The 27,673-nt window shown below is 38.7% G+C and overlaps 1 protein-coding gene across 1 annotated transcript in view; it reads left to right on the top strand.

Annotated features, from left to right (window-relative positions):
- CSMD1 (CUB and Sushi multiple domains 1) overlaps nt 1-27,673 on the top strand; it is a 1,692,034-nt gene that overhangs the window by 1,437,379 nt on the left and 226,982 nt on the right. The window contains exons 38-41 of the mRNA XM_077812120.1: nt 1,805-1,923; nt 8,438-8,507; nt 9,001-9,117; nt 18,813-19,022. Coding sequence (XP_077668246.1) covers nt 1,805-1,923; nt 8,438-8,507; nt 9,001-9,117; nt 18,813-19,022 — 516 coding nt within the window. The remainder of the gene's footprint in view (nt 1-1,804; nt 1,924-8,437; nt 8,508-9,000; nt 9,118-18,812; nt 19,023-27,673) is intronic.

Genomic DNA, 27,673 nt, shown 5'->3' with positions numbered 1-27,673 from the left:
TGACTGTCTACTCAGAACTATTGCAGAAAGAGATCTGGGGTTCATAATGGATCAGAAGCTAAATATGAGTGAACAATGTAACACTGTTGAAAAAAAACAGACATCATTCTGGGATGTATTAGCAGGAGTGTTGTAGGCAAAACATAAGAAGTAATTCTTTTGCTCTCCTCCACCCTGATTAGGCCTAAACTGGACTATTGTGTCCAGTTCTGGGTGCCACATTTCAGGAAAGATGTGGGCAGATTGGAGAGAGTCCAGAGAAGAGCAACAAAAATGATTAAAGGTCTAGAAAACATGACCTATGAGGGAAGATTGAAAAAATTGAGTTTGTTTAGTCTGGAAAAAGAGAAGACTAAGAGGGGACATAATAATTTTCAAGTGTAAGATAGATTGTTACAAGGAGGGAGAAAAATTGTTCTCGTTAACCTCTGAGGATAAAACAGGGAACAATGTGGGGCTTAAATTACAGCAAAGACAGTTTAAGTTGGACATTAGGAAAAGCTTCCTAACTGTCAGGTAGTTAAGCACTGGAATAAATTGCCTAGGAGGTTGTGGAATCTCCATCATTGGAGATTTTTCAGAGCAGGTTAGACAAACACCTGTCAGGAATGATCTAGATAATTCTTAGTCCTGCTTGAGTGGAGGGTACTGAACTAGATAGAGATCCCTTCCACTCCTACAATTTTAGGATTTGATGGCTCAGTGGACAGCACACAAGACTGGCTTTGAAAGGCAAAGAGGAATTGTTTCTTTATACTCCCTACAGCTTCCATTAAGTCTTAAGCTATGCTGAGCTGTTCCAAGTGCTCCACGCTGCCTCTATGTGGGAAGTTGCATTTTACTTCCTGTGAAAAGGTGTTGGTTTTGCTTGTTTATTTTAAATTTACTTTGCTTAGATAGCCAATGAAGTTGACTCTTAATTGTTTCTTGGTAACAGATTTGTGTGTGAAAGGAACAAACAGAATTGAGGTTCTAAATGTGCTGAGGGAACTTCATTGTGCCCTTATGGTTAGTGAAATCAAGTTGGGAGATACTGGGCCTATTATTTTAGATTCTTTGTTTCCCACAGGAAGAGCAATATTTTCTCTCAAATGAATGACGGTTTAGACATGTCCTCTGCATCTTTCAAGGTTACTGATCTGCTGATTATTGTTCTGACTCTAAGCATCCTGTACTGGTGAAGATTATCGACCAGATTGTGGTGGAGCAATTTTGATGTTATCTGGAGTCCTCAGATTTCATGAATTCCTTTCAATCTCTCTTTCAGCTTTTGTATAGAACTGCAGTGTAACTAGTCCTTGTTGACTGATGACCTCCTAGTGATGAACACTACTTATTTGTTAGTCTGAGATATTTTTTTTGGATCTTCATCTCATCTGAGGTAGACCGTGTTGCTTGACCAGTTCTGTTTTTTTTTTTTTTTTTCCTTTCCAGAAAGCAGAAGGATTGAAGGAAGTCTCCAAAGACAGGGCAGGATAACTTATGATTTAAAGTAATGGATAACTTTTAGTTAAAGGGTATATTTAATAATCCCATAGCAAAAAATGTTCCTGTGATACACATTAGAATCTTTTCATATAAATATTGTCATTTGGATTTTGTGTGAAAATTCTGAGCACATTAATGATAGATTGAACATTTTAAGCACAATTAAGTTTAATATTAAAGAAATGAAATGTGATTTTTAACTAATTTGTAACTGTCTGTTTTCTGAAATACGTTGTGAAGAACTCATAAACAGAATAGAGAAGAGTTTTCATTTACTTACCCATACCTTTTCAATCTTTGTATTTACATTTTTCAGCTGTAGGCCTTGCTGCTTGTCCAGAACCAATACTTCCTAGCAATGGCATCAAAATGGGAGATAGATATATGGTGAATGATGTTTTGTCTTTTCAGTGTGAGCCAGGATACACATTACAGGTACTCATTTTCTTTTTCTTCAAAACATAGTGTGTTATGGATTGTAATACAAAATTATAGATTTTAACTAAAGACTGTTGTCTAAGAGTAATGAATCCTCACCAGCTAGTAGCTAGAAACCATTTAAGATGGATAGATAAACACAGCAATAGCTAAAATTTGTTCTCCAGTGAATAAATTTCTCATCAGACTGGCAGTGTTAACAGAGAGACAGATGATTAAAAGGATATGGAGACTGAAATGCATTCTCTCACTTCTAGAAGTGGTTCCTCTAAGTCAGTGTTTCCCAAACTTGGGACGCCACTTATGCAGGGAAAGACCCTGGCGGACTTGGCCGATTTGTTTACTTGCCGCGTCCGCAGGTTCTGCTAATCGCGGCTCCCACTGTCCGCAGTTCGCTGTGCCTGGCCAATGGGGGCTGCAGGAAGCAGCAGCCAATGTGTCCCTTGGCACGTGCCACAAGCGGTGTCTCAAGTTTGGGAACCAGTGCTCTACATGAAATTTGAGGCACATTGATGGGAATATATAGTACGAATCTCAGTGATATTCATAACAACAACAAGGAGTCCAGTGGCACCTTAAAGACTAACAGGTTTATTTGGGCATAAGCTTTTGTGGGTAAAAAACCACTTCTTCAGATGCATGGAGTGAAAACTACAGGTGCAGGCATTATATACTGACACATAAAGAGAAGGGAGTTACATCACAAGTGGAGAACCAGTGTTGAAAGGGCCAATTCGATCAGGATGGATGTAGTCCACTCCCAGTAATTGATGAGGTGTCAATTCCAGGAGAGGCAAAGCTTCTTTTGTAATGAGCCAGCCATTTGCCTGTGACAGTTACATGTCAGTCCCAGACTGAAGTTTCTTTCCTTGTCTTAATGGATCCTAATGTGTAGTTACTCTTCTGGTTCCTAATTATTTTGCTTAGTAAGGCAAACAAATTCAGATCAATACATATAGTATTAGGAAATACAATTACATATTCATAATTAAGAGCTGTATTCATTAGGAAACGAGCTATGTGATACCTAAGCATGAATAATCTATTTATATCCCTCTCTCTGAGGCTGAAAAAAGTCTGTTGTGGTTAATTCAGTTCTTTCTCCCAGTTTGTGGTCTTGGTTTGCTCAGTTGCAGTTGTCCTTTTATGGTGATGAGGGATTTCATAATCAGAAGTTCCTTTACAATACCATGATATATTCTCCCCTAAGTACACATTTATTTTTGACCTGTCTTATTTCCATATAAATTCAGAACTCAACTCAACCTTTACTTTGGAGTCAGGGTTGCCTCCATATACTGTGACACTTTCCAGGATGCATATAATAGCTGTTTACAGTCTTTTCCTGCAGAATCCTAAAGGAAAGATCTGAATACTTTTCAGAACTGTTGAAATTGCTATTAAAATGTACTGATTCTGCCCCAACAGAGCATTTAAATTTTTATGCATCTCAGTATGTCTTTCTCAGGCAGATATCAGCAATGGACTTATAACTCAGCAATGGACTTATAACTCAGCTAGGACAATTGCTTGAACTGAATAAGGGTTCAAAACACTTACAAAAATAAAGCTTTTAAAAGGCATAATTGGCCAGTTTTAAAAGGTGTTAATCAGTGTAGCTCCCCTGGAGCCAATGGAACTATGTCAATTTAAATCAACTGTAGATCTGCCCCGAATTCTTCAGGCATAATTTTCACATCTGTCAGGTTTACTTTGGTTTTCATTAGGCTTTAGAAGGAAAGCAACAGAACTCAAACCAACTACCTGCAGTTGCATATGGGAAGTAATTCTAAAACGGTGAAAGGGAATGTATTGCCAAGAATTCCAAGAAGGGGGAATTTAAAGCAGTGGAATCGTGTTGTGGAGTGGACCTATGGAACAGAGAGAATATAACTTTTGTTTATTCTTCAGAGGGGCTTTTACAGGCCATATAATTGCTTCCTGAATGTACTCGTTAAGTGCAGAGATAGTTGTTAGTTCTCAGTCATGTTACAAACTTATCCATCGCAGAAATCAGAATTGTGTGTGGTGGTGGGGTTGGGCTGAGGATAGAGCTCTACAGAAGTGGTTTGTTCTAGAGCTAGTTCAATGATTTTAAAATATTTTTAGATGAAAAAGCAAATATTTTCATGGGATCTTTGATTAAATGTTCAATTTTTTTTCAATGAAAAACCAAAAAACTAAAATTATTCAGTAAAATATTTGCTGAAAACCTTTTATTTTTAAATTTAAAATGGGTTTTTGTTTGAATATATATATATATATATTGGAGGAGGGGGGAAATTTTGAGGAAAACTGCAAAAAATCTATTTCCCTGCCCCTCCCATCATATTTTTCAGTGAGTTCTAGTTTGTTTCTAAATGTTTAACAGTCCAAACAAAAACTAATGAGTTTACAGTATAATTCAAATAAAGTACTAGAAAAATAATTAAAAAACAAAAACTTCCCTACTCTATATAGTCTCCAAGCAGTCTGAGAAATTCATATTTTTGTAAACAAAATAGCAAATTTCACTGAAGAATGTGAATCACATAAAGTGTTCTTTAACATATACTTTGCACATTCTTTCTTTGTTACTTTTCATCTGAGACTCTCAAAATGCTTTGAAACCTTTAATAAATTAATTAATCCTCATGTTCCATTAATGCAAAACACCCCTTTAGAAAATATTATACTGTTTATATATTTGGGTAAAATGGAACAAAGAGAAGTTAAATGACTGTAGAAGCCAGACCTGACTCTCAGTGTCATGTTTTATCTGTTAGTTCAGGGTCCTCCCCATTTCTGCTGAGTTAGAGCTTCGGTTTTTGCATTACAAAAGAAGGTAGTGTGGAGTTTTCCTTCTCTTGTGGCAGCTTCTGGAGTCATTGTGTCTCAGTCAGATACAATGCCTGAAGAAGCAGAGGTCATCCTCTGCACCAGCCTTGGACTTGGTTACCACTGGTCAGCTGTGGTGGCCAGTATGAAATGGAGGAAGCTAGGGGTGATGCCCCTTCTTCTTGCCTGCCCTTCTCTATCCCCTCTGATCACCCTAACATTGGCAGCATTCATAACACCATATGTGACTCGGCAGTCTATCCCCCAAGGATAGTGGGGCCTAATCATCACACGGCATAGCCCTTTAAGAGGTTGAAAGGTCTGATTACACATAGAAGGGCCTGGGAGACACTGGGAGAGAGGAAGCTGTCTCAAGGATAAGTGTAGGGACTAGCATAAAGGCTGCCTCCCATCTCAAAGCAGAACAGACACCAGGAGATACCAGCAGGGAAAGGCTGGCTTGCTGAGCAGCCTGAAGACTAATTAAGGAAAAGGTAAAGGGCCTTAGAGCAGGGTAATCCACAATTTAGCTCCAGGAGGAAGAGTTGGGGAGACTCCTGGGTAAGGCGAAAGCGTGGAACTAACTAATACAGCCTAATTCCAAAGAGGAGAACTGGAAATTCCTGTTTAAGGAGGGACTGAAAAGGTTCCTGAGGAGGAACTGAGAAGGGTTCCTGGACCAGACACTGTTTTCTGGTGCAGGAAAGAAAAATCTCCTGAAGGAAATAACCAGAAATGATTAATTGGACTAAGCCAAAGGCAACAAATGTCCTTGGGTGTATCTGAGTGAGCTTCTACTTGTTCTTATAGCTGTCACTTGTATAATGCCCTAGGAAGGGGTGTGCCCTTTGATTAAAGGAAGGTCAGTCTGGACTTGTTTATAACCTAGGTGAAGGGAAATGAGAAGGGGCTCACATGTGGTGCCACAACTGACAGAAAGGGGGCATACTGGGATGACCTCCACTCTAGAGTAGATCCATTTGCAAAGGAATAGGATCCTCTGTTCTCCTTATTCAGAGGTGCTGGGATGGGCAAAACTAAACGTTAAAGCTATTTAAAAAGGAGCATGTGTTTGTGTGTGTACACACACATACATATACATGCACAGACACCAAATAGTTACATACATCAAGGTTTCTGTGTGCTAAGAGAATAATGGTGAAATATACCTGAGTTCCTGAGTACTTAGGAGAAACTCCTAAGCTAGTATTCCAAAAACTTTCTACCTCCTTTTGAGTTATGGTCTTTATTTAAAATATAAATGTATAAATTTCCATTTAGGGTCAAACTAAAATTAATAATTTAAACCAGAACCTTCCGTTGATCTGTAAGGAGAATTAACATTAAACTCATCAGGGTTTTATGCTAAATTCAATAGACGATAATAACCCTTGATCAGTAAAACTGATTATTCTACTGGGTTCATTATTATGAGATAAATTTACTGTTCATGCATCACTTTTAACAAAACCTGTACAGTATTTTTTGTGTTTACCTTCACAAATCTACCGGTAGAGCAAGGATCAGTAATATCTCAGAATGAATAGGGAATTTTGTTCACTTCGAGATGTTGTCTGGGGACAGGCAGTCTGTTTTATGCACCAAAGGCCAGATTTCAGAGATTCTAAGGCTGAAACTGACCATTGTGATCATCTAGTCTGACTCCTATATGACACAATCCATAGAACTTCCCCAAAATAATTCCTAAAACATAACTTTTAGAAAAAACATCCATCCATGATTTAAAAATTGCCAGTGATGGAGAATCCACCACAATCCTTGATAAAATGTTGCAATAGTTAATTACTCTCACCATTAAAAATCTGTATCTCCTTTCCAATCTGAATTTTGCTATCTTCAACTTCAAGTCATTGGATCATGTTTTACTTTTCTCTGCTAGATTGAAGAGCCTATTTTTAAAGAGTTGTTCCCCATATAGAGACTTATAGACTGTGATCAAGTCAACCCTTAACCTTGTTTTTATTAAGCTAAATAGATTGAGCTCTTGAGTCTATCCCTACAAGTCATGTTTTCTAATCCAGTAGTCATTATCTTGGCTCTTCTCTGAACCCTCTTAAATTTATCAACTTCCTTCTTGAATTGTGGGCTCCAGAACTAGACACAGTATTCCAGCCGTGCTCTCACCACTGCCAAATGCAGAGGTAAAATAATTAACCTCTCTACACCTACTCAAAACTTCCCTCTTTATGCTCCCAGGTTTGCAATAGCTCTTTTGGCCACAGTGTCACACTGGGAGCTCACATTTAGCTGATTGTCCACCACAACTCCCAAATCTTTTTCAGAGTCACTGGTTCCCAGGATAAAATCCCTTATCTTGTAAGAATGGTCTACATTCTGTGTTCTTAAATGTATACCTTTATAAAGTTATTTAGGTGCCTAAAGATGAAGATAGGTACTTAGTGGGACTTTACAAATGCATCTAAGCAGGATAGGTGCCTAAATCCAACTGAAGTGAATGGGATTTAGGTGCTTTTGTAAATCCTTTTAGCACCTATCTGCAACTTTAGAAACCTAAATACCTTTGAAAATCTGGCTTCTAGGCCCTGATTCAGAAAAGTCCTAAAACATCAACATTAATGGGATTTAACTTTATGCTCACTTTTAAGGACATGCATAAGTGTTTTTTCTCAATATGGACAGGATTACTCATATGCTTGAAGTAAAGCAAGTATTGAAGTGGTTTTCTCATTTATTGATTCAGAAGTTTCATGATTCTGTGATTTCCTGGTTTACTGCTGAGAACCGTGGTATTGCAATGTAGTACTTGAGGCATCCCAACCACTGATGAGGCTCATTTATCTGGAATCAAAGATTTTCTTTTTAAATATTTTTGATCATTCTTTGAAAATGATTATGAAAACTTGGAAAAACAACTTAAGTGTGAGCCTAAATGCTCTGAGTCACTGCAGGAAAATAATTCTGGTGAAAATAAATAGCTTTAATTCTAAGTGGTTTGCCACCTTAATTTCTCACTTCTTTGCATTTTAGTGTAAATTAACAATGTTAAATATATTATTGGTAGGACTGCTGTTTCATGAAAGCATATTGGTTTTGATTAAATTTATGTTAAGATCTCCTGTCCAGGATATATGAGAGAGATACCCATATCACAGCTGACAGCACATGATGGACATTCTGGTACATTTATGCTGCAATAGGTACATTTTACACCTGTATGGAGCAGTGGAGAGACCACTGCAAAATCCCAATCTCCTTCTCTGCTCCAGGAATACCAAAATAACATGCTCTCCTTTGTTCAGGACAAACCATTAACTCACAATATAGTGCTGTGTGGGAAATCAGGACAACAGAAATAACTTATCTTAATTGTGTTGAATATTTTCTATTTCAAATTGAGGCACCTCTGATCATAATTTTTTTTTAGAATGTGAATCAAGAACTATTTCCCATATTTAAAAAGAATTCTAATTATTGCTGAATTTTTTCAATATTAATTTTTTCCCACCTTAATTAGAAAACATTAGTGGAGAAAAATTGTCAAACTTTTATTATCAGCACCTCAGTGTTTCCCTTTTAAAATCATTACGTTCAATCACCGATGGGGAGGTGCACACACACACACGACAGTTACAATCATTGTACTACAAAAGTCCTCATAATGAATGTGTGCATTTTGATTTAGGGTTTTTTTTGTTTTTTTTTCCCCAAACAGGGCCGTTCTCATATTTCTTGTATGCCTGGAACAGTTCGCCGTTGGAACTATCCATCTCCCCTCTGCATTGGTATGAATGCATATTTTATAAGTATGTTGTTATGACTAACACAGGCATAAGATACTATTGGCTTTGGAAAGAGACATGCAGTGACATGTTTACTCCACTCTGTGAATGATATGCCTCCTTCATTTCTTTAGCTCTTCACAATTTAGTGAGAACTTCTTTCTCATTTTCCACATCTGCTCTTAAAATATATTCCTTTTCTGGATACCTACTCAGAGTATGATTTTAAATTTCTTTATCAGATCAGCAAAAGCTGTTCTTGATGTTAAAAGATATTTGTAACATAAATGTGGGAGCTATAAGGGGACCAGCATAAAGGCTGCCTCCTCTCCTTTCTTACACTACATGACATTCTTTTTATACTGTATATTGGATCTTTGGAATCACGTTCTGTTTAAAGAGAGTGTGGGGGAGATAATTGTTGGGTAATGTAGTTCAGAGTTTTAGTATTAATTATTATTAAAACAGAAACTGACTTTAATTTTCTGCTTAATAGCTAGGTGTGGTGGAACACTGACAAATATGGGTGGAGTGATCCTGAGCCCAGGTTTTCCTGGAAATTACCCTAGTAACTTAGATTGCACATGGAAGATCTTATTGCCTATTGGATACGGTAAGTAAACATACATGAATGTGGACACAGCAGTGAAATGAGGACAGACACATATATGAATTTTAAGCAGCAGGCCAAAACTTTTATTAAAACGTAAATACCAGGAAGGGTGCTACCCACCCATCATCCATATTCTCCTGTATCAGACATTTCATTGGTTCCAGTGCGGTGATTACAGGGCTCAACCATATAACCCATAACTTGGGGTAGGCGCCCATGAGCTTCCTGTGAGTCCTAGCTGTGACAGATTTCTGTTACCAATCTCCCTGAGGCATCAGGTGATCATGCTGAGGCCGCAGGATCATTTGGGGAGGAGATGACAGAACACACCAAGTGTCTACATTTTAAAGCTTTATTAATAAAATAATAAAAAAAACCAGTGGAGAGTGCTGGGGAGGGGGTTCCCCACATCACTCAGAAGAAGGAAGAAAGCGTTAGTGCTCCAAGCTCTAACCCACTTTCATACTCACACACGCACTACCCAAGCCTGGGTGTAATGTAAGAAGAAGAGGAGGGGAGGGGTGGACGAGAGTTCTTGTCCTGTGCACGGGTCCGCTGCCAATCTCCAATTTGCCCCTCCAATTTGCCAATCTCCAATTTGCTTCAGGTCTCGGGATGGTTTTAAACCTTAGGGTCCTTCGGGGGCATCTCGGTCCGGGACTTCTGTCTCCCCAACCCCCTGTGCTCTTTGTACTGGTCCGAGCCGGCCTTTCATGGCTTCTTCGGTTTTCCCAAAATATCCTGGCTTTAGGAACGCTACATCAGTTGTTTCCCCCCTCGTCGGCCTTCACTGGCTTGCTCGTTTTTGCAGCCGCTGCAGATTTATGCAGTTGAATCTTCTTTTCTCACATCTGGTCAGAGTTGGAATCCATCCCTCCCCACCCCCCATCTTTCTTGGCAGGCTGCCAAGCGTCGGTTGTGTGCTCTGGCCTTGAGTTGGAGCCAGCGTCTTATCTTTGGACTGAGCTAGCCGAAGTGTTGAGTTAACTCGTTCTCTGCTCTCTCCCTCCTTCCCCCTTTGGCCTCTCACAGCCTGCAAAGGAATCTTCCACTCCCCATTCACACTTTTGACCCTCCCCAAAATGCTTTGTGATGCTTGCAACAGCGTTAGCAACATGCAGAGCTGATCTGCCTTTCCAGGGAACCCCCTGAGGGGGGGACGTGGGGGTGTGACACTACCACCACCACCATCCCCACTGCAAGGAGGACAGAGGGTGAAGCAGCGTGAGGACCTTGGCCTATGAGGGCCACAAAGTCTGACCTCAGCCCGCAAGGGCCACAAGGTCTCACCCTATCCTATGAGCCCAAGGCTCACCACCAAATCCCTGGGAGCCATTCATTTTATCCTTTTAACCTCACTGGAAACTGTCTGCAAGTTGTGACAAATTAACAACTCAACCAAGTACCTCAGTTAAGTAACAACCACTTTCATACATATACTGTTGCTTGAGGGCGCTACATGGAAGGCAGAAGACTTCCTGGTTCTCTGTCAATTGGCTCATAGGAGAAAAAATTCCTTCCTGACCCCCAAAGAGGTGAACAGCTAAACCCACAGCATCTGTCAGGCTGGATTCCCTGTTCAGCGTGGGGCTGCTGGAAGGGAGCCAAAAGAGACTCCTCATGCCCCCTGCTTCAGGTTAAATCCTGAGAGCTATCAAATGCTGGCCAATCAGTACCTCTCCCCAACAACTGGTCAGTGGGTGCTAGAGACTCCAAGGGTGTTCAGCAAGTGTCTCCCTCTTTGCTGCTGAGGATGTCCTCTTTCACTGCAAGGCCCCTCAGGTTCCCCCACCTGTTGAGGCAGATGTGTGGTATTTTGGAAAGAAACAATTTCAACACTTCAGCAGATTTCAGATTTATATGCAAGTAATCTGACTGCCAAAATAAATGATGGTTTGTCAAGTTGGAATTTCTTATACCCCTTACAAAACTGTGCAACAACACTGCAAATAATTATACACTGTCTTTTCAATTGAAAATGGTTTCAATTTATATTAAATCATTGACCACAGCAAACGTTAACTTAGAATGGTATTATCTGTAAATTCAGTCTTTCTCAGAAGCTGGATTCAAAGCAATTTAAATCTGCTTCATGGTGATGCATCAAATTAATTACAAAATGTAGCTTCTAATTCAGTTAGAGGTCTTTTATTTAAAATGCCCTTTCCCAATCCACCAACATAACTTCTTCATTTTTTATATTTATGAATAATGTTGCATAAGTTGCATGAATGTAGTGGACAGTAAGGCTGAAGTTCTGGTATCATATATTAGGTTGAAAAAGTCCTAAGCAATTGAAATCAAATTCCTCAAATAGCAACCACAGACTTGTTTACAGCCTTCTTGGGTTCACTAGTGTATTACAGATGTTGTTTTAGTGTCTGCCTCATCGAATAAATAATAATTAGGTTGGGGTGATGATCATGGATAATAAATGATTTATAACAGCACATATAAAAATATATCCCATATCATGATTAGAAATAAAAGGGAGATGAGGTTTCATGCTCTGAAACATGATGCCACGTAGTGAAAATTCAACACCAGTGCTAATTTAAAAAAAAAAAAAAAACCACTATTAATTCATCATACCCTTGTATAGAAATTCATGAATGTTCTGCTTTTTCAGTTTGCCTTCATAACATGGTTTTATGTAACAATATATACTATTTACAGCAGATATATTATGCTAAACTAATTAGTTAGGTTAATCAATTTCAGTATTACATATCCTACTATCATTCTGAGCTCTAATGAATTTTGTTAAAAGTTTATCCACATAAAACAAAAATAGTGGCTGATCCTTGGCTGGTATTAATGGTCATATCTCTATTGACTTCAGAGGAGCGGTGCAGTTTGCACTAGCTGAGGACCTGCCCCTCGCTTTGTATGCTTTTTTAAAACTTTCTTTTTGTTGGGATAACAGTGTAAAGACTATTTTCTTTTGCATCATTTACATAGCGGTTTGTAAAGTCATTCTTAACCATTCACTTCTTAAACACTTGAGAAAAATGGTCATATATTACCTGGTAAATTTTTAATCAGAATCTTTATATCATGCTCCACTGTACTAGGCACTTTACAAATATACAGAAAATCATAGACTCTTGCCCAAAGGAGTTTACAATTTACAAGACAGGAATGTCTCCAATGGCCTCCCAATCCTGCAAACACTTTAACATAAGTAGTCTTACAGACATACAAAAACTGATTTGTAAGTCAAGCATCTTCTGAAAAATGAAGTGTTTCAGAAGCAAATATATTATATTCTTCAATATAGGAAGAAAGCTTTTTATATCAGGGACTCAAGCAATATTGAAAGAAAGCCAGTTGGAAAAAATACTTCAACAAAAATATTTATAATTCAATCAAAATATGTTAGTCTCTTTAGTTTCTAAGCCTTTCCCTGAACATTTATATCATTTTATAGAATGCTATATTATCAACTTTGCATTATTTTAATTTCTAAGATTATCAATAAAGGATATTTCTAGAGTGTAGGAATGAATCCTCCACTGAAATGATTTCAAATGTCAACTCATAACCTCAGGAACCCCAGCCATCTTGTGTCACAGGCCCCAATGATTACAAATATATGTGCTCCTCTACTCTACTTTATCTTCTGTAACTTTTACTGAGAAGTTTCAACTGTCTCCCTATTACAGCATCTACTTCACATGACATCGTTCTCTTAAATTATACAGTTCCAGTAGGATCACAGTAGTAACTCTTGGAAATTGCAAAGACTACTACTGAAGTCTACGGTGGGCTTAGAAAAATAAATTAATAAAATTGAATATCCAGCTGGGGTTCACTTTTTTAAAAAAAATAAACATAGAAACAGGGAAATAATTATTTTCTGGTTTCTGGCTCACCATGTTCCCTTTCTAGAATAATCTTATCTCTAACTTTCTTTTAAAATTGGACCGTATATTGTATATGGTGAGCAAATATACAGTAGTAGGAAAGGAGATTGTAAGGGCTATAATGCTGTTTGGTAAAATCAGTCAGAACTGCTCAATATTCTTGTAGATTGTTGTTAGCAATACTTATTAGTTTGTTTTCCCAAAGTAAAGGTGTTCACATAATTTGTAATATCAGTAGAAATAATCTAATAGAAAGCTTTCTCACCTTGCAAATCTTTGATTTATTCTGTCAGTACTTTTCACTGATTTGGTTAATATTCAACGATGAAACACAGTATATTATGGTCTTGCAGTAGTGAGACCATAGTTAAGATTGCATCAGATTTTCCGCTTTATGGAGTCTGTACCATGGTCTCTCAGCTTTTTACAGAACTGTTTTTTGTAAACATGCCATGAGGAATTTGAACCAAATTTCAGCCACTAATTAATATGTGTGTGGAATGAGCTCCAAAGTGTATTTTGAAAGTTAGTTTTTTGTAGAAAACCTGGGAAAAGCCTGATTTCCGCCCCCCCGGGCTAGATTCGCAAAAGGACCTAGATGCCTAATTAACACTCTAGGTTCTTAAATGCCACAATCAGACCCCACTGGGATTCACAAAACAGCCCCCAAACACTAGTTGCTTAGTACCTAAATTTTTATTGTAAAGGTTCCCTAGGCACCTACATTTCTGCCTCTGAGCAAACACACTGCAGCCCTATGCCAAATATCCAGACATCTAAACACTGTAGCCATTCATGAACAGGGGGAAGATAGGCATTCCTTCTTCTAACTTGTACAACTTGCCTGATCCAATAAACATGCTCAGACCTCTCCTCTCGATAGGACCCCAATAAGTGAGCTTACAAAGAACAGCCAGGGCAATAGGGGGACCTCTCTCATAACTTTAAATCCAGTGGCTATGGTAATCACCTGGGACATGGGAGACCTCCAGTTCAAATCCCCTCCCCCAACAAACACATACCTGAAGGTTAGAAGGGTTTGAACTAGGATGTGCCATCTCTTATTTGAGTGTCGTAACCACTGGGAAATGGCATATTCTGATGTGGGGTTCCCTCAGTCTCTGCTGTTGAAGCTATTCCACTTTAGATAAATAATGAAAGAGATATTGGGTGAGAGAGAAAGCAAATACGAGAATGATTCTTTAGCATGGTGGTTACAGCACTTAGCTAGGAGGTAGGAGATCCAGGCTCCCTGCTTCAGTGACTTTTTTTTTTTAAATTTATTAACCACAGTGGAACAGTCTCAACAAAGAGCCGCACATCAGAATAGCCCAAGCCCAGTGGTTAGGGCACTCACCTGTGAGTAGCAGATCCCTGTGAGTGGCAGAACTGCGGCCACTGGGAGCTGCCGGAGGCCGTGCCTGAGGATGGTCAAAGTCAGCAAAATGTCTCGCGGCCTACACTCAAATTAACCTGATGGTCTATATGTGGCCTGTGGCCCCCAGGTTTCCCACCACTGAAATAGCCTATAGTGCATGTAGTGGGGTAGTTACCCCGCTCCTGAAATAAGAGGAGTGAGAACAGTTGGGGGAAGCTGACTGAGTATCTGACCACAGGTGTGGCCAGCTCAATCAGGGCCCAGCTGGCCCTAATAAGAGCACTGGAAGCCAGGAGCTATGGAGTCTCTCTCTAGCTGTGGAGGGAGAGAAGGACTTAGCTGCCTGGGAGCAGGGTACTGGGTGCAGAGCAGTGCTGGGGAAAGGCAATAGGAGCTGGGGCGCTCCAGCCTGGCAGCTCCCCAGGCTGAGGCCTTGGGTAGGGCTAAAGGAAGTACTGGGGCTACAGAGGTGCAGCTCAGAGATAGGCAGAGGCAGCTGGTCCAACCCCCTTGCCGATGATGAGTGGCCATTACAGATTGCAGTTTGCCCCAGTGAGAGGGGGGTAGATGACGACTGGCAGTAGCCACTGAGGTAAGATGGGCATAGAGGGTTGGAGATTCCCCTGGGAGGGGAGACCCAGAGCATGGGGGTACTGCTGGGGCAGAACCCTGAGCTAAAGGGCACCAGGATCCAGGAGGGACATGGGGACCAGTGGCAGGTGAGATGCCAGCCAGTAGGAGGCGCTCCATATGATGGAGAGCTAATTCCCAAGACAACCAGCAGGAGGCATCGCAACAGTGAGTCTGTGATCTATTACAGTGCACATTTGCTGTCTGCTGCAGCTGCCTGATCAATAACATTTTGACATCAGAGATAAAATCAACCACTCATCATTCACTTCCTCCAGTTCATTTGCATACTTGGGGGGAGTCATTATTGCCTTGGTTGTCATGGCAATGGCAACTTTTAGTAACTGATTTACTTCAGATTGCCCTAACATAGTAAAAAGAAGGAGGAACTGCAGTGAGAGGAGACTGAGTTTGCATAAGTTCCTGCTGTGCTCCTTTGGGTTTATACTGTGGTTTTCTTCAGTGTTTATTTTCAAATGGAAAATGTTTCTTTCCTCAAAAAATCTTACATGAAAATAAGATATAAAAGGAGGTGTAATTTATATATGTATTGTTTATCTGCTTCTTAAAAATTGGGGGGTTTTAAGTTTCTGAGTATTGATCTTTTTAAAAAAAACCTAGAAAATATAGACCTTGGTCCTTATTCAGTTTTCTATTACACAGCTTTTTTAAAAGGTTATTTAGAAGTTGCAGTAAAATGATTTGTTTCAATACAGTTTAATGTTATTACTTTCAATATATTGGTCAACATGACACTGAGTGGTAAAATATGGAGCTTCACAAAGGGCAATAAAATATACACTGGAGACAACTACAGTTAAGGTTGTGCTCATCAGTAAACTTTAAAATTAAGAAATACAAAGTTCAGGATTAAGCACTTTCAAATTAGAAAATGGCAGACTGAACACTGGCCATGCAATCTTATGCGTTATATTACAGTCTTTAATTTGTAAGTATGAAAGGGGTTCAATTTTATGAATTTGCTGAAGTGCCAGTTAGATTTTAAAGCTGAAATTTTACTAGCCAGTTGTTTATAAGTATTGTAGCCTATATTGGAATGGAATCTAATAGGATAACCCCTTTGTATTGAGTCCAGGGAGCATTAGCTTACTAACTTTTAATGCTAGGTTCTCTTCAGGTCAATATTATCACAGGATACAGATAATTGGAAACAATGCAATTAATGTCTCATTAGTTTTCATGAAGTTTAAACACCAACTACACTCTTACGTATTTAACAATTACTTTGATCTATACGAATACAGAAGTGAATTGACATGGGGTTTTGGCATGAGCTGGCACCTGTCCACCAGTGTCACATTTTTATTTCAAAATATTATTTTTAAAGTTAAATTAGTACAATATGCATTTTGGAATTCAATAATTTAAAATAAAATCACAGGATTTGTCCCCCACTTCCCCAAGTCTTTGTAAAAATAATTCACACACAGTTTTAGATATCTTTTGCCAAGTGAATCTTAGGGACATTTTCACAGATAAATTATATTGTAAGACCCTGACAAAAAGGTACTATAACTGACGTTCTAACTATGGTAGAGTAAACTACTATTATACTATTGTGAGCTCTTAATTCAGAAAGTGGTGGATTTCCTTTATTACAAGAATAAATACTTCAGGTGTATAAATATGTGTGTAAAGATTATTTTAAAATTCTGATCAAGACTATAACAAGTTATTCTGAAGGATTGTTATATGGTCTAAATGGGTAAATATTAGTGTCATGGACAAGGATTCCACCAGGTGGCTCCCTTTGACATTTAGGGCCTGATCCAACTCCCACTGAAATAAATACTCTCTCAATGACTTTAGTTCCCAGAATTGGATTCATTTTAATTTCTTTTGTATTGCTCTGATATTTATGCCAGCCTTGTAAAGGAATAAAATCCCACTCCTTCACTGAGCTAAGTACAAGTAGAGGGGCCTACACAAAGCTCAGTGCAAGATTGAGATCCAAGTGTGTCCCAAAATGTGATGCTTTACTCATTTGTTATACAGATCGACAGTATTTTCCTGTAACAATTAGACAATGTTGAAAATCCAACAAGATAAATTTAAATTAGGGCTGTCAAATGATTAAAAAAATAATCACAATTAATTATGAGATTAAAAAATAGTAAAAAGAAAAGGAGTACTTGTGGCACCTTAGAGACTAACCAATTTATTTGAGCATGAGCTTTCGTGAGCTACAGCTCACTTGTAGCTCACGAAAGCTCATGCTCAAATAAATTGGTTAGTCTCTAAGGTGCCACAAGTACTCCTTTTCTTTTTGCGAATACAGACTAACACGGCTGTTACTCTGAAACCTAAAAAATAGTAGTGATTAATCACAGTTTTAATCACACTGTTAAACAATAATAGAATACCAGTTTAAGTTCAGCATGGAAGCATGTCCTCTGGAATGCTGGTTGAAGCATAGGAATGTAGAGCATATCAGGCAAGTAAATACCTTACAGTGCTGGCTACAACAGTGCCATGTGAATGCCTGTTCCCACTTTCAGGTGACAATGTAAATAAGAAGCGGGCAGCATTATCTCCTGTAAATGTAAACAAACATTTTTGTCTTAGCAATTGGCTGAACAAGAAGTAGGACTGAGTGGACTTGTAGGCTCTAAAGTTTTACATTCTTTTGTTTTTGAAAGTAGTATTTAAAAAAATAATTCTGCATTTAAACTTGTACTTTCACAATAAAGAGATTGCACTACAGTACTTGTATGAGGTGAATTGAAAAACACTATTTATTTTGTTTTTTACTATAGTGCAAATATTTATAATCAAAAATAATAATATGAAGTGAGCACTGTACACTTTGTGTTCTGTGTTGTAACTGAAATCAATATATTTGAAAATGTAGAAAAACATCCAAAATATTTATAATAAATTTAAATTGTTGTGTTATTATTGTTTAACAGTGCAATTAAAACAGCAATTAATCATGACTCTTTAACCCAAAACAAATTAACTAGATTTTTAATCACTTGAGTTAACTGCAATTAATTGACCACCATATACAAAACCATAAAGTTTTACAGGCTATGAGTCATGATGACTATTGGTGGGTTTATATTTCTGAAAGAAAATAAGCACAGTTTTGGATTTTGAGTACTAAAAGTACCATATCTCCAAATTGGGGGGAGGGGGGGGCATTCCCATGGAGTTTGGAGCAGGAAGTGGTGCAATTTTAGTTAACTTTTGATAGTAATTTCATTTCTTTAGCTATCAGTCTCATCTTGTATAATTTTATGGCAGTAATGGTTTCACATAGAAAACTGTTTGCATTGACATGTCAAACTGACAATCATAAATAGCATGATTAAACTCCAGAGTTCAGATGTGAGTAATATATACAATGTGTCTTCAGATCTGAATTGACATATTTGAATAGTTTCTAATTCAGAAATGTGTATTCTTCTGTCCTAAAAAGTTTGTCATTTCAGATAGAGAATGTCTAATGACTTAAACCATCTAATCTCTCTGTCTCTCAAAAAGCGTTGATGCTTCGATTTAGTCACGTAAATACATATTTAGTCACCTAAATAAGAGTGGCCTGATTTTCAGAGGAGTTGTACCTCTTGTAGCCCTCACTGAAGATAGCACCCTCTGAAACCAGGCTACTTTTGTTTAGATGCCTAAATGTGGAATTAGGTGCCTAAATTTAGGTACCTAAATTTGAAAACATCGGTCGCAGTATAATCTGTACAGCACTGATTTGTTGACTATGTCAGTTTCTGTATTTGTTTAGTGTAGCATGAAAAAAATGTATTATGAACATTGTTTATAATTCTGATTACTTTCCCATACAGGTGCACATATTCAATTTCTGAATTTCTCTACTGAAGCTAATCATGACTTTCTTGAAATTCAGAATGGGCCTTACCACACCAATTCTATGATAGGGCAGTTTAGCGGAACGGAACTCCCACCATCTTTGCTAAGTACAACTCATGAAACACTCATCCATTTTTATAGCGATCACTCAGAGAATCGACAAGGATTTAAGCTTGCATACCAAGGTAAGTAATAATTTAAACCAATGAACCGTACAGAGAATAAGAGGCATGCTAACTTACTTATTATGGAATGACCTCAAAATATTTTTCTTTTGCTTTTTTAAAAATAATTATGATAATGTATAGCTGTTATAGAGTGTTTTTCATGCATAGACCTCAAGTTATTTTACAAAAGAAGTTATGTATCAGTATCCCCGCTTTACAGATGGGGAAACTGAGGAAGGAGTGAAGTTACTTGGCCAAAGTTACTGATAGAGCTTACAGTAGAACCCAGGTCTCTCGAGTCCCTTTCTTGTGGTTTATCTACTGGATTATGTTGCTTCCTTTTATTGCTCTGCTGGCCAAATTTAGAAGTTCTCATTATTAGGTTTGTACTCATTTCAATAGGAGTTTTACCTGAATAAGACTAGTCAAAACTGAATAAGAACTTACGGATTTAGTCATAATTGTTTAGAAAGTATGTGTGTATATGTTATAAAATAGAAATATTTATAACATGTTGAGTTTTGCAATCTAAACTCCTGTGAAAAGAAACAGAAACTCAGAATGCCAAGAAATTCAACTAAAACAAATACATTCAGATTTGTTCAAGCACATCCAAGACCCTACAAAGATTTATGCATGTGCTTAACTTTAAGTACTGTGAGTAGTCCTACTGACTTTGGTGCGCCTCTTCAAAGTGCATACAATAAAGTATATGCATAAAGCTTTGCTGGATCAAGGCCAAGACTTTGTATAATGTTTAAGTTAATGAAATAGAGCATATGAACTGTTTAATGTTTCATCTATCTTCCTTTTTGTTTGCTTTCTTCTCATCTCTCAATTTTTTTTGTTTAATATAAATAACATTACTAATTAGTGCACATATCTATAACTTTAACATGATACTGTGAGCCTTAATCACTGTTGCAGGGCCAAGGGCAGAACAATGAGAGAGAATGGCTGACTGTAGGCTTGGGTTTGAACAGAAAGCACCCTCTGGTTCGGATTTTATTGTGGGAGTTCTGGTTTAATTGAAATCTGATACTAGTTTTAAAAAGTTTTTGTTATGCATGTGGTCTGGACTAGTAGTCAGAGCAGGAGTCAGGTCTAATGGAAGGAGCATGTGTCCAGGTTGGGGGATGAAGCCAAGGGATAGGACCTGAGTCAACTGTCAATTACTAGAGCCAGGGGTCAAGCCAGAGTCAGAACCAGGAATCAAAGCTGAGGGCCAGAGCTGAGGTCAGATACCAAATGCCAGAGCCAAGGGTCAAGCCATAATCAGGGTCAGAAGTTGGAGGCTGGGGTCAGAGTCAGAACTGGTAACTGATGGTCAAAAGCAAGGCAAATGGGCAGGAACTGGAGGAGAGGGAAGGGTCAAGCACAGAGCAGGATCATCATGGGAACAGGAGCAAAGGCAGGGGTGAAGCAGGAGTCAGGAGTGGAGCAGGGTTCAGGAATGGGGTTGGGTGCAGGAGGCAGGCACAAGCAGAGTCCAGTGCAGCCACAACAGGAAATCACCATTTTGCTCAGATAAACTCCTTGTGCCTCCTTCTGACATAAGTAGTGTGGTTGAACCAATCAGTGGAGCTGTGTGATCCTTGGAAAAGGGCTCCCATGGGTGGTACCTTGGTTGAAGCTATAGTCCTATTAGCTTCTTGGCCCACCAGGTTTTAGCAGAACTTGGGTAGAGGACAGGATGCAGCAGTTATCTGGGGACTCCCAGATCTGATTTCAAAACACACAACATCACACTCATGTTCTTTCCAGGCAGTTTTAGAAGCAGTAAACTAAAAAAATTCTATAACATAAACACAGTACGAGCCCGTACAGGGTAGCTCCTGAGTTTTCTCCAAAGCTCTCTGTCCTAGCTTCTGGCTAGAATAATCCCAGTGTCTCTTTCCCTACAGATTGTAACAAATTTTCCTTTAACTATATTGAGTCCAAATAAGTTCAGTTATACTTCAGACCTCAAACTTCAAGCCATTATCTGGCTCTTTGATACTTTCTGCTAGACACACCATTGTGACTAGAATGGCAAACTTTTGGCATCCCCTCCAAAGGAGCGAATAAACTAATTTGTTTTATGATTTTTTCTCTGTGGTGTCTTTGGGGAGGTAGGGCACATGGGCTTGGTTTGGTTTGGGGTTTCTTGTAGTGTTGGTGTGGCTTTCTCTCTTTCATGTCCCTAATGGAAAATGTGGTTTTCTTTTGTCTTTGTTGGCATTTAAACAAACCATCATCTGCCTATCCTGTTGCTCCTGTTCAGAGTTCTGGCAGAATACAAGGAAGACTGTTAGTGAGATTTCTTAACAAACATTATGATATCATAATACTGCACAACATGCCAGTTGCCAGTTGTACCTGGTAAAGTTGAATCTCAAAATTCCACATACCATATAATTCACACAATGAAATTGCTGGGTCGTTTTATCAACTGCACTGTGATTTATTAGTAGGGTGCTGCAGTGAGAGCTCATATCTACTAAAAATTCTTTTTTTTTTAATTGGGAATGGTAACTAATAAAGAGGACAGATCACTGATTCAGAGAGATCAAGGTTGCTTGGTAAACTGGGTGAAAGCAAACAGTATGTGTTTTAATAGTGCTAAATGTAAATGTGTACATCCAGGAACAAAGACTGTACATTTTGCTTACAGTGTTGGGGACTCCATCCTGTAGCTGAAAAATATTTGGGGTCATTGTGAGTAATTAGCTGGAAATGGCCTAACCTGACGATTACTTTAGATAAGCTGTTACCAGCAGGACAGTGGGGTGGGAGGAGGTATTGTTTCATATTCTCTGTGTGTATATATAAAGTCTGCTGCAGTTTCCACGGTATACACCTGATGAAGTGAGCTGTAGCTCACGAAAGCTCATGCTCAAATAAATTGGTTAGTCTCTAAGGTGCCACAAGTACTCCTTTTCTTTTTGCTAATACAGACTAACACGGCTGTTACTCTGATAGCTGAACATGAGCTCCCAGCAAGACGCTGTGGCCAAAAAGAGCTATTGTGATCCTAGGATGCATAAATAGGAGAATCTCAAGTAAAAGTACAGAAGTTATTTTACTTCTCTATTTTGCACTGGTGCTAACACTGCTGGAGTACTGTGTCCAGTTCTGGTGCCCACAATTCAAAGAGGATGTTGATCAATTGAAAAGGGTTCAGAGAATAGCCACAAAAATGATTCAAGGATGAGAAAGCATGCCTTATAGTGATAGACTCAAGGAGCTCAATTGATTTAGCTTACCAAAGAGAAGGTTCATGGATGACTCGATTACAGTCTTTAAGTACCTGCATGGGGAACAACTCTTTAAAAATGGACTCTTCAATGTTGCAGAGAAAGGTATAACACGATCCAATGGCTGGAACTTGCAAAATTCTGAGAGGAAATGTGGTGTACATTTTTAATGGTGAAACAATTTACCAAGGGTTGTAGTGTATTCTCAATCACTGACAATTTTAAAATCAAGATTGTACGTTTTTCTAAAAGATATGCTCCAGGAATTATTTTGTGCAAGTTCTGTGGGCTGTGTTATACAAGAGGTCAGACTAGTTCATCACAATGGTTCCTTCTGGTCTTAAAAGCTATGAATCTATGACTCTGTGATGTAAAGTAGAATCATGCCTGAGACAAGAAATTGTGAGTGCCACTCCTGTTTTGACTCACCTTAACTACTGGAGAGAGTAGGAGAGAGTTAGTCCTAAAATTAATTAAGAAACATATTAGAAAACATTAAAAATCTGACAAGATATAGGTCCTATAAGAAGGATTTTTTAAAGCAGGCAAGAAAGGATCAAGATAGTTCCTAGTGATTATATGTTCTTTGTGAAGATGATCTCAGTGGTCTGTCAAAGGAAATCTTGCTTCTATGTACTAGAGATTTTTTTTGAAGTAACACTTTGTAAATGACTACATGAAGAATCTAGAAAAAAATGAGATGGTCCACTGAAGTAGTAATAATTCAGTAAAAATTGGCTTACTGTGGCATTAAGGCTAATAGGTGATTAAATTAGAGAATTGAGGCTCAGGAACAAAGTTTAGTTAAATTAGCTGGGATTTGGATATTTAAATGTAACAACTAAAAAGGTAAAATTTGGAATTATTTTCTTCTCAAAATTTACAGCTATTTTTAAACGTGAACTTATATATTTCCACTGATATGAAAAAAAGAAGGAAACCACAGCAACTTTCCTAACAAAGGCTATTTATTTAGATATTCTGCCATTCAACCATTCCTACTGTTATAAATAGCATGTAAAATGTGGAGTGACTAATTCCTGAATAAAGAACAGGAGTACTTGTGGCACCTTAGAGACTAACCAATTTATTTGAGCATAAGCTTTTGTGATCTACAGCTCACTTCATCCGATGCATGCAGTGGAAAATACAGTAGGATGATTTTATATACACAGAGAACATGAAACAATGGGTGTTACCATACACACTGTAAGGAGAGTGATCAGTTAAGGTGAGCTATTACCAGCAGGAGAGAAAAAAACCTTTTGTAGTGATAATCAAGATGGGCCATTTCCAGCAGTTGACAAGAACGTGTGAGGAACAGTAGGGGGGGAAAATAAATATGGGGAAATAGTTTTAGTTTGTGTAATGACACATCCACTGAATGCTATACTTGTGAAACATGGTATGTTTGCCTGTCAAAAATTCTCTGGTCACTTGCTAATTCAGACAGGAAAACAAGACAATGTATTCAGTTAGGAACTGACAGAACAAAAACTGAATTGGCTTCTAAAGTATTTGTAATTTATTTACAATAAAGTCAGAAAAGGACAACCATAGTTACTCTTGAAAATGTTCTGTGAATACAATTTTTAATACAAAAAAAAAAATCTTTCTGATGTGTGAAAGCTGTTTGTGCTGTGAAACATTGTTTCCTGTGGGTGGCAAGTGATATGAAGAAAGGCTTAAGTGGCTGACTTTGTGGGGCCCTTACACTCAACTTGATGGCATTTCTTTGTATAGCTGTTTGGATGTAACAGGGAGTCAGTCACAACATTTCAGGGAATGTTCAAAGCATCAGTAGGAAAACCCTACTGATGTGGCTGAAAATGGGGAAAACTGGAGGGGAGAAATGGGTGACGTTCTGAGCCCCTGGCATCTGGGTAGCATTTCTGTAATTTACTAGTGATCAGAGAACCAGTTGATGGCAGACAATAACACACTCCTGCATAACAATATTCCTTATTTTAGCTCTGCCCAGCCTCTAAGTAGAATTTAAAAATATTGGACATACTATTTCCTTAGAAGTTTTTAAGGTCAGGCTTGACAAAGCCCTGGCTGGGATGATTTAGTTGGGGATTGGTCCTGCTTTGAGCAGGGGGTTGGACTAGATGACCTCCTGAGGTCCCTTCCAACCCTGATATTCTATGATTCTATGAAAGAGAGAGAAAAGAAAGGAGAGTAGAAATGGTGGGGGGAATGGGAATGAGGAAGGGGGAATGCGCACACAGCTCCTGGCATGGGAGGGAGAATGGGGTTCTTGGTATAGAGGAGCCTGGTCGGGGAGTGGTCACACAGAGCTTCTAGCTTTGAAGGAAAGGAAGGGGTCACACAGAATCTCTTGTAGGGTAAGAATGGGTGACCCTGTTATGGGGTAGAAGTTGAGACAGGGGAGGGAAAGTGTGCATAAAGGGGCATGGAGGAGCTCACAGAGGCCCTGGCATGGAAAGAGACTAGGGAACCCGAGCTTGAGGTATGGAGGGCATACAGAGCTCCTGGGATGCAGGGGGAGAAACCTAGGCAACCTTAACTAGTGCTGTCAGTTCGGCTCATAATTAAAGAGAACTTCCTGAACCTTAGACAGACACGGAAGCAAAATTTAAATGAACAAACACAATGTATATATGACACACATGACACAGCTGAGATTTTTTTTATTTCATTTCACCAGTTCACAGAATTATCTTTCCATGAACTGTAGGAAAATTGAGTTGTTAATGGTATATGATCAGATAATATCAATAGAATTATATACATTGTCTCTAGATAAATCTCTAGCTTAACATTTTTGTCAAAGGAGTGATAATAATAATAATAATAAATAAAATCCCTTAAATATTCAGACTGTCATGGAAAAGGAGATATTTCAACTATGTTGTGTTTTACAGATGGTAAAATACAGATAGTCACTACCTGAATGTGATAAAAAAAAATTAGGACCTATAATTACAGCCACACTTTTTGCTTAAGCTGCAGAATTTAATTGTGTATTACAGCCACACTTTTTGCTTAAGCTGCAGAATTTAATTGTGTATTACATTATCTCAAAATGGACTGATCAACTAATAAATGCCAAGAATAAATAGTAACGTTAACCTTTTCAGAACTCTGTTTGAAAATAACTTGGTGTACTTACTATTGTATTTTCATCAGCTATGTTCCTAAAACAGAAATGCAACATAGAGGTTATTAAGGAGAAATAACATTTTATTTGTATTAATAGAAACATATGATTTTAAAACATATAGTTGGGGGAATCAAATAACAGGAACAAACAAATAAAATACTAGGACCTCCTCCACCTAGAAATATACTACCCATCAGGCGAGGTATTTCCAGTAGAGATAAGGAGGTGTTAGTACTGTTATACAAGGCACTGGTGAGACCTCACCTGGAATACTGCGTGCAGTTCTGGTCTCCCATGTTTCAGAAGGATGAATTCAAACTGGAGTAGGTACAGAGAAGGGCTACTAGGATGATCCGAGGAATGGAAAACCTCTCTTAGGAAAGGAGACTCAAGGAGCTAGGCTTGTTTAGCCTAACTAAAAGAAGGCTGAGAGGAGATATGATTGCTATCTATAAATATATCAGAGGGATAAATACCACGGAGGCAGAAGAATTATTTAAGCTCAGTACCAATGTGGACACAAGAACAAATGGATATAAATTGGCCATCAGGAAGTTTAGACTTGAAATTAGACAAACGTTTCTAACCATCAGAGGAGTGAAGTTCTGGAACAGCCTTCCGAAGGAAGCAGTGGGGGAAAAAGACATATCTGGATTCAAGATTAAGCTTGATAAGTTTATGGAGGGGATGATACGATGGGATAGAGTAATTTTGGCAATTAACTGATCTTCAACTATTAATGGTAGATATACCCAATGGCCTGTGATGGGATGTTAGATGGGATGGGATCTGAGTTACTACAGAGAATTCTTTCCTGTGTGTCTGGCTGGTGAGTCTTGTCTACATGCTCAGGGTTTAGGTGATAGCCATATTTGAGGTCAGGAAGGAATTTTCCTCCAGGGCAGATTGGCAGAGGCCCTGGGGCGGGGGGGGGTTCGCCTTCCTGTGCAGCATGGGGCATGGGTCACTTGCTGGAGGATTCTCTGTACTTTAAAGTCTTTAAACCACAATTTGAGGACTTCAATAGCTCAGACATAGGTTAGGGTTTTGTTACAGTAGTGAGTGGGTGAGATTCTGTGGCCTTCATTGTGCAGGATGTCAGACGGGACAATCATAATGGTCCCTTCTGACCTTAAAGTCTATGATTCTATGATTAACACAACAGTTCTCATTCAGGCAAATATGTGAGGCCAGATAGGGGGGCAAATAGAGATGATGTAATCGGACAGTTTCTATACCAAACATATGATGTAAAGCTTTTAATGCATAGCAAATATTGTATCTTTTCTTTTTTTAAGAAACAGCATATAGAAATAACACCAGTAATAATCACCATGCCCCCCCACACACCTTGCTTCTGTTTGGGGGGAGTAATGCCCCCCTGCACGCCTCCCTAACTATGCCTATGCATGGTACCTCTCAGGGATGAGTGGCCCTTTAAGAACGGATCATCTCCTTTTCTATGACTCTTTATCATGATCTTTGGAGTGGAGATGGGGATAGCGCTTTCCCTAATCTCAACAGCCCTTCGTCTTGGGAGAGGGAGCAAATCTTCTCTCCCATACAGGATCTCACAGGATGTTCTTTTAAAGTCAGAGTCCTTCCCCGTCAGCTGTCTTAGTATCCTGTGGATCAGGGACTGAGGGAGTTCTGCATCCTGGACACTATTAAGAGAGTGGCGGTCCTGACTGCCTGCTGGACATTAACCAAATAATAAGGCCTAGTCCAGGGTTAAATACTTGTAAAGAAAAAAATATATTAATATTGATTGTCTGATTCCTTAGGAAAACAAATTCAAACTATTTCATACAGTTTGGAAGGTGAAATTAAAGGCAAGAAACCTGACTGTTTCTGATGCAAGGGGTTACAGCATGTTTTGCAAAAGTCTTTTGTGAGGACGGCACATGTGTGGTCTGGTTGTCACATAGGAGATATGAGGGGGTTGACCATGGTTGGTATAGATGGAATCCTCCGAGAATTTAGCTGCCAGTCTATAACAAACTTCTACTGAACATGTGAAAGCTAAGATTTTTCAGGGGCTTATACTGTGGCCAAATGTGGGTGGACTTTTACACGGCTAGTACAATGCACATGCCTAACATCAGAGCAATTCCTCTGCTAAATTTCAGGTCCCTGCTGTAACTCATAAGGATATTGCAACTTTTCAGTGTAATGCTTAGGGCATAATATGAGCACCAAAAAATATTTTTCCCTAACTTCATTCTTGGAAATGGCTGAACTATTTATACAAAAAAAAAAAAAAAGGCCTGAGGAACACACTTGGCATGGAAGCTCTCATACTGAAT

The sequence above is a fragment of the Eretmochelys imbricata genome, chromosome 3, assembly GCF_965152235.1.
Source record: "Eretmochelys imbricata isolate rEreImb1 chromosome 3, rEreImb1.hap1, whole genome shotgun sequence".
Classification (NCBI taxonomy): domain Eukaryota; kingdom Metazoa; phylum Chordata; order Testudines; family Cheloniidae; genus Eretmochelys; species Eretmochelys imbricata.
The sequence above is the reverse complement of the archived record's forward strand: the minus strand, read 5'-3'. Positions and strand labels throughout refer to the sequence as shown.